This window comes from Bos grunniens, chromosome 5, assembly GCF_055505025.1.
Source record: "Bos grunniens cultivar Pamir isolate PY7600 chromosome 5, Bosgru_T2T1.0, whole genome shotgun sequence".
Taxonomy (NCBI): Eukaryota; Metazoa; Chordata; class Mammalia; order Artiodactyla; family Bovidae; genus Bos; species Bos grunniens.
This window is the reverse complement of record NC_141169.1, coordinates 105,069,707-105,077,492: the sequence shown is the minus strand read 5'-3', so window position 1 is coordinate 105,077,492 and position 7,786 is coordinate 105,069,707. Positions and strand designations below refer to the sequence as shown.

At 60.2% G+C, this 7,786-nt stretch overlaps 1 protein-coding gene across 1 annotated transcript; it reads right to left on the bottom strand.

The window, feature by feature from the left end:
- Positions 1 to 1,046: 1,046 nt before the first annotated feature.
- PIANP (PILR alpha associated neural protein) lies at positions 1,047 to 7,517 on the bottom strand. The gene is made up of 6 exons (XM_086402243.1): positions 7,273 to 7,517; positions 5,094 to 5,150; positions 4,381 to 4,892; positions 3,538 to 3,619; positions 2,548 to 2,769; positions 1,047 to 2,266 (listed from the first exon to the last, which is right to left on the bottom strand). Exons 2-6 carry the CDS (start codon positions 5,108 to 5,110, stop codon positions 2,245 to 2,247), a joined length of 855 nt encoding a protein of 284 aa, XP_086258369.1. The 5' UTR covers positions 5,111 to 5,150; positions 7,273 to 7,517; the 3' UTR covers positions 1,047 to 2,244.
- Between the last annotated feature and the right edge of the window lie 269 nt (positions 7,518 to 7,786).

Here is a 7,786-nt window from a genome sequence, read left to right as displayed (position 1 = left end):
CACCCTGAATGCACATACTGCTCTGATCCTGAGAAATACACTCCCTCCTCCCCGCGCTCACCGTTGTGTGCTGCGTAGACTCAGCCACACCTCACTGGTGTTACACAGTAAAGCTCGCCAACCCCTAAAACACGCACCTGTGGCCACACAGACACTCCTGATTCGAGCTGCAAAAGTAAATACGCAAAGGCCAACAGAGACCAGGGCAGCCCCCACTTACCTGTGATTGTCTCCTCTCCTTCCTGGAGCTCCCCCATTTCCAGGGAGCAAGTGGGGCACACATGGGGGTGGGGGGAGAAATGGGACCTGGATGGTTACCATGGCAACAAAGCCTAGCAACAACTGAGAGGCTGCTGTGTGGGCTTTTGCAGGGCTGTTACAAGAGCCAAACCTAGAATTGGGGGCTCAGAGGTGACTGATCCCAGCTGGGCAGCCTGTGTTCCCTCCTTCAAATACATCCCTCGATGCCACCCCCACACCCCAGCAGTGCCTCTTCAAGAGGGCAGAACAGGAAAAGCTAATGAGAGTTAACCACAGGGCTTCTGGGGGACAGCTGTGGGTGGGGGCAGGTTAGGGAGCAAGGCTGAAAATAAAGCAAGCAGGGCAGCCAGCCTCTCTCCTGCTGCTCCCTCTCGTCTTGTTTCCATTGCTCCATTTTTTCTTCTCCTTTTGCCCTTCACCCTCCATCTGCCTTATCAGCTCTCCTCTTCCTTTTCTGGCTGGCGCCATCACCTGAGCTGCTACAGAAGTGTCCCTTTGCTTCGGCCTCCTTTCTCATGGTCTCTCTTGACCTTCGCTGGTAATTAACAAGCCACTCTTCCAGTTTGCTCCGGCTGCTCCTCATCAGGTCTGCTCCCGTCAGTGTCTCTTCCTTCAGCTCCATCCCATATCAAAGCCCCCAAACCCCAACTCCAGGTCAGAGCAAGCCAGGTCACTCGGGTCTGGAGGGTCACCCCTCCATCCTCCTTTTCCTCCCTTTTGGCTGCCCATCGCCTTTCCTCCTTTCCTCACTGCAGGGCTCATGAGGCAGAACCAGGGGACTCAGGTATCTTGCAAAGGCTTTATTTGAAAATTTTGAAACTTACATCCCACAAGAATTCAAGATTATCACCACAAGAAGAAAGAGATAATACAAAAATATATATCACAGCATAGGAGCCAGGTAAGAGAGGAAAGAAGGAAGGAAGGTGGGAAAGCCATGAGAAGTTGGGACAAACCTGAGGGGTGGAGGGGACAAAAGGCAGGAGAGTTGGAGGAACCAAGGAGGGAGGGAGGGGCAGGTTGGGAGGCAGAGCTCCCGATGGCCTTGAACCAGCTGGCCCTGGTCCCTGGCAGCCTAGGTGGAATTAGGGAGGCCCTCAGGGGGACTGGAAAGTGGAGGACTTGATTGTGGGGGACGGTGGGGAGGAAAGGGGGCTCTGAGTTCCAGAGTGACACGCACAGACAGCCAGGACAGAAGAGACAGAAGGACTGGGGAGGCAGGGGAGGGCAAATGGGGGCCCCTTTCTCCTGCACTGCAGCAGGAGGCTCCCCAAAAGCCATCTCCCAGACAACAGAATTTAGCAGTGGGGCTGGGGAGGAGTTTTGGGGCCTCATGACTCCCCATTTCCACAGGGGAGTCCTTAGAGTGGGATGGGGGACATGGTAAAACCCACGATGTGGAGTGGGGTGGGACCGGGACGGATGGGGCCCAAAGAGCCCCCAGCTCATCTCCCACCCCGCTCCGGGGCAGCATGCAGGGGACACAGAAACTCCACCCGTGGGTGTTCAAGAAGTGGAGTGTGAGCACGACATTTACAACATCACAACGAGGGGCCGGGAAATGCACATGAAAGGTACACCCACTGACCGCCGAGTGATGGGCTGAGCGCAGGACGAGGGAGGAGAGGAAGTGAAAAGTGTGAGACAAAAGGGAGGACACGGGGGATCCTCGGAGGGGGGATGTGGGTGGGGAGACTGGCTGTACAAGAGCGTGAGTGTGCGATGGCCTGAGAGGGGAGAGGTGAGTGTGCAAGGCTAGTGTGAGTGTGCCAGGGTGGGGACCGGGGGGCCAGAAGCCACAGATAAGTGAGGCCCCCACCTCAAGGAGGGTGAGCAGCTGGGCTTGCCTGTGGGCCAGCGAGTGTTCCCAAGGTATGAACCCAGGCAGAGCCGCAGCGCCCACAGCCGCCGTGCCCTCAGCAGGATGGGGGCTATGCCGGGCCCTTGGCCCCCTGCCTGGAGGTGCCCCAACCTTGGGGGACATCACAGATTCACCAGGGGAATCCTAAGGGGAAAAGGGAAAGGGCACAGTCAGGAACCAAGGGGCAAACCAGAATCAGGAGGGCAGTTCAAGAAATAAAAGGGATGGAGATTAAGGGGGCAAGGTGCAGTGAAATGGCAGCATGAAAACAGGACATACATCTACAGGGAGACAGGTGGGGCCCCCCAGAGAGCAGAGGTCCAGTCTCCTGAGCGTGGGCCAGTCTGCCTCCTCCCCACCCACCCAGTGGGGAGTGCCCCACCCACTGCCACTGCCCACCTCCCTGCCCTCTGCCCTGCCCTCACCGGTTCAGCTGGAAGGCTGGTGCCCCCTTGGGCTGGGGCATCCCGGGCCGGGGCCCCCCTCGGGGTTCCTCGTGGTCAGGGGTGGGGGTGGGTGAGTCTCCGAAGGCCCCCAGCACAGTGACCCCAGCTGGGGACAGGTCAGTCAGGGGCTGCTGGCTCTCCTCTTGCCTCAGGGCCCCTTGCTGCCCCGAGGGCCTGCGCCGTTTCTGACTGCGGTCCCAGCTGGCGACCCCAGAAGGAGAGAGGGTCTCACCCATTCGAGAAGTCCCCAACCTGGGCCCCCTCGGGAGCTGGTCACCCCCCAGCCTCCCCCAGGCACCCGCAGAATCTGACAGTAGAGAAACCAGCCTCTAATTGTTCCCTACACCCCAGATCCTGAGACCCTGTCCACAAAACCACTTCCTGTCCCCGCGCCTCCAGGGGGGCTTGGGAATCTAAACCACCCTCCCACCTGGTCCAGAGCCACAGAATGGGGGCCCCTCCCCATAGACACACAGAGTCCCCCACAACTGCCCCTACCCCCCCACACACACACCCAGAGAGCCATTTCTCTCCGCAGCAGGTGCCTGGCAGGTTTAGTTCTAGTTCAAAGTCAGCTAATGACCTGAACACCTGAGTCTAATGAGTCTTGCAGTAAAGTGTGAAGGACTGAGTGACCTGCTATTAAGTGCATGCCAAAAGCTGGGATTTTCTCCCTCTTCCCTTTAAGGTGGCCTTAAGAAGGGCCCTGCAGAATGACAAGGGATGGCCACCCTAGCCCCCCAGCTTGTGCTCACAATGATCTTCCTACCTCTCCCATTCTCCTTGTATTTCCCCAGCAGGAACCTGAGCTCATTTCTCACAGCTTCCCCTGCCCAGATCCTTCCTATCTTTCCCCAAGGTCTTGCCTTAATCCACCACTTCCTATTCCACCCCCAGCAAAACTGCCACCCAGACTCCTTCCAGCCAAACATTCATGGGGATGTCAGCATCCCCTTCCTGCTGGCTTACCAGAACTTGAAGATGATGCCGGTGGCCACGAGGACAATGATGATGGAGATGGTAATTGTGACGTAGAGCTGAGGGTCCACACCTGCTTAGGGGCAGGGAAAAAGTCTTAGGGAGGCCTGGGGCCCGGGAAGCCAAGCGGGGTTGGGGGTGGGGTTAGGCTGTAGGTGCAGGAAGCTTGAGCGGTGTTGCCATTGGAAGCCACATCATCCAACTCTTTTTCTGCTTCTTTAGAGCCTCCCTGCTTTATTTTTATCATCAGCTTTCCCCAGAGTTTTCAGCTCTTTCCCTCCCAAATCTTTTTTCTCCACTTCCCCAAATCTTCTGTATATATGGGATGAGAAGGAGTTCCAAGGTCAGAGAGAACCTCTCAGAACCTCTCTCTCCGCATGGAAACTAGCGGGTGAAAATGTCCATCTCTGCCCTGGCCCCGCCCCCAAGCCACTGGCCCTGTATCTGCGCGCCCTGAGTCGAGGTGTCATCCTGAAGGGCCTTCCTCTGCCTGGACTACTCCCACTGTTTCCAGGGTCTGGCTCAAATGTCAATTCTTGGAAGGTGTCCTGATCCCCGGGCAGAAGTAGTCTCTCCCTTCCCTTTGCCTAAAAACATGCTGTGCACGCCTCTGTTAGAGCATGTATTACTGTTGACTCATCCCCGAGGGTTTACGCGTTTTCACCAGTGGACCTGAGCTCCTCTGGGGCTCAGACACATCTTCCTCTCCGCCTCCTGTGCCAGCCCAGGGCCCGGCACACTTGTGGAAGGAGCTGATACACAGGACCCTATTGCTGCCCTGAGAGTCTTCAACCAGCTCCCCGTCCATATCCCTTCCCAGCCTCTCCCACTCACCTTCACCGCGGCCCCCGAACAGGAAGGGCCTCAGGGTGGCAGGTGCTTCTCCAAGGATGAGCCCATCTCCATCAGCCCGCATGGAGTCTGAGTTGGGGTGTGGAGTAGCCAGCCCGTGGGGGGCTGCAAAACCATAGTCCAGGGGCAGAAATCCAGGATTGGCAGAGTTGGGGTCCCCCCCATCCTCTCGAGACACCGTAGGGCCCCACACAATAGCCCAGGGGTACTGGGATGAGGGTGGACCCTCCTCAAAGCCTGATGGGGTGGCCGGGGGCGCGGTGCCTGGCAGGACTTGCCGACGTGATCTCAGGACCCGAGGGGATCGGCTTGGTGGAGGTGCCCGCTCCCACACACACACGTGGCGTGGGGCCGAGGGGCCTCCCCGGGCACAGGGGGGCCGGGCTGGGGCTGGTGGGGTTCGAGGGGAGGAGGAGGAACCTTGAGCAGGCGGTGGGAGGGGCAGCAACAGCAGTGGCCAGAGAGAAAGGAGATGGGACAGCAGCAATGCAGGCCTGCGGGAAGGGAGAGCAAGCGATGAGTCCGAGGCCATCTTGGGCTGCCTCCTTCCTCTGCAAAAAGTGGCTTCGGGAGGACATGTCTCACTTCCCATCTTCCAAGGGTCGAGCCCTCAGGATGAAAAGCCCTGGGTGGGCCTAGGAGGGAAAGAGCCAAAACCCCAGGAAATGTGACCTCTAAGCTCCCTCCAAACTTACCGCATCCTGGACTCCATGTCCGAGATCCTCAGCGGTGACTCAGATTTTCAGCCTTTACTGGGGGAGAGAGGGGTTGTCACATCCCAAGCTTGCCCTGAGGACCTCCCCAGCTCATCCATCCTCCCTGTTCACCTCCATCTCCCCTCCCAGCTGCAGCTGCCATCTATGCTGCCACCACTCAGGACCCTCAGTTGCCTAGCACTGTCCTGGGGAGGGGAAACTCCAGACCAGTCCCCTGTCTAGCCCCTAGTCTCTATCTGCAACTTCCCAGGTCCCTGTTACTTCCCCACCCCAGGGTCTACTCTCACTTCTCTGGCTTCCTTCCTTCTCACTTCCTCTGCCCACAGCGCCTAGCTTTTCTTGGATCTTAATTTAGAGCCAAGAACCTTGTGATTCCTTGAGCACCTACCGCGAGGGAGGGCGTCTGAGAGGGGGAGGGAAGAAGAAGTCAATCAGATTGAGTGTGTGAACGTGTAGGGCTGCACAGAGGGGAGCATCCCAGACTGCCCACCCCACTTGTCCTCCGAGGCTTTTCTCTGAGGAGTGAATGGCCCCAGGAATCTGCATCTTCAAGAGCAGAGGAAACGGAGATGGAGGGATGGAAGGAAAGAGACAAGAAAGGGAGAGGTGGGTGGGAGAAAACTACAGAATGTAATTTTTGCTCAGTGTTCAGCCATCCAAACGCATAGGTGCCCTCTGAGAAGTGGAGATGGGGAGAAGCCGGACCCTCAAATGTCGCTCTCCAGGGTAAAGAGTCTGGGAGAATCATCGGGATGGAGGGTTCTGAAAGAGGAGGACACGTTCTCAGAGTCGAGGGTGGCAGACCCAGGGGGAGGCAGCAGGCTCCCCAGTGAATGAGGATGTGACATTCAGTGTCCTCTGGTATCTGGGTCCAGATCTGGACATGAAGTGCTCTCGGAGAATAACAGGGAGTAAGGTGGGAGAGTCTGGGGAAGGGACTGGGAAAGTGGGCTGTGGAGAGAGCTGTGAAGAGGTGATGGGCTGAGAGACGGAAGGCTGGTGAGGCGTGAGAAAGGAGAAAGGTGAAGAGGAAGACGGTGAGGGGGGCTGGTCCCTGAAAGAATGGACTGGGGTGGGGGGCGCGCACAAAAGATGGACAGCTGTAGGATGCTGAGCATAAGAGGAAAGGTCAGGGAGGGAAACAGAGGGTTCCGGGGTCGCAGGAGCCGGGGAGAAGGAGGAAAGAAAGGTCCAGGCAGGACGGGAAGTGGAGACCGCGGAAGGAGAGGGGAGAAGAGGGACGGAGGAGACCAGGGATGGGGAGGAAGAAAGCGGGGAGGAGACGACAAGGTACCGAGGACAGAATGAGACAAGGAAGGGACTGGGGAACAGCAAAGATGGAGGAGTTGGAAATTGTTTCTTCCAACGTAAAGAGACACGGAGCTACGGAGAGAGGCAGGGAAGGGGGCCTGATAGAAAGACACGAAAGGAAGCCAGGAAGAGAGCGAGGCTGTGGGGACCGAGGAAGGAGTGGAAGCCGGTGGAGTGTAGAGGGGTTCCCAGGGACAGCTGTGGCCAGCTGACGCCGGGACCCACTCGCCTCTCCTGCCTGTGCATCCCCCCGCCCCAACCAACGTCAACTCCAGTCCCCGGACTCCGCACCCCTTAGTCACCCCCTCCAGGAAGCCCGCAGTCGCCCAGCTGGCGCGCCACCCCCACCCTCCCCTCGCTCCTCACCGACCTGTTGTGCGCAGGAGACGAGCTGGGGGTGGGGCGGGAGTCTGGGGCTGGGGGAGCAGGGCCCATCCCCAGCGCGGCCGCGAGCCCACCCTTCCCGAAGGCCCGCGCTCCCTGGACCCCGCTGGAAATCGATGAGTGGGGTGGGGGGTGGGGGGTGTGGAAACGAGGACCAGGAGGTAGGCGAGGGGGTCCGTGGGAGGGAGCGCCGAGAGCAGAAAAGGAAGCCGAGGCAGGAGGATGCGAGGGGCCGAGCCAAAGGCGGGATGCAGGCAGCCGCCGGGACCGCTGCGCAGGAGGGCAGGACGGAGTCGGGACCCGCGGTGGGATGCGGAGCGCGGCGGGCGAGGCGAGCTTCTGGGCTGGAGGCTCGAGCCGGGCGGGGGGCCGCGCCGGGAGGGTTAGGGGGCGAAGGGCGCGGAGTCGGGGAGGGCAGGGCCGGGCTCCCTCGGGTGGGAATGTGGGGGGCCCTCTCGCTCACCTGCATGCCTGGCGCGGCGGCGCGACGGCTGCGGGCGCTCGGGGCTGCGCCGGCCTGGGGGCTCGCGGGAACGCGTGAGGCACGGGGCATGGTCGGGGGATTCTGCGGGCAACGGGGTGCAGGAGAGGGTGGGGGGCTAGCGCCCGGGGCGCGGGGCGGCGGCGGCGGCGGCGGCGGGAGATGCTCGGCTCGGCTCGGCTCGGCTCGGGCTGCGCTCGGCTCGGCTGGGCTCGGCGCGGCAGCTCGGAGCGCGCGGTCCCCGCCTCTCCTCCTCCCTCCGCTCGGTTTAACCCTCCCGCTGCCGCGCCTCGAATGTCGCGCCTGGCCGCGTCCCAGGTGGAGGATGGGAGAGGGCAGCGGAGGGTGAGCGACCGTCCGATTCCTAGGGTTCCGGGGGCGGGCTTCTCCACCCTCACTCCAACTCCGTGGACACCAGTGAGTTTCTGAGATTCTGAGTCACCCGAAGCTCTGGGTTCCTGACTGTTTCGCCTCTGCTGGGGGATGAGGTGGGATG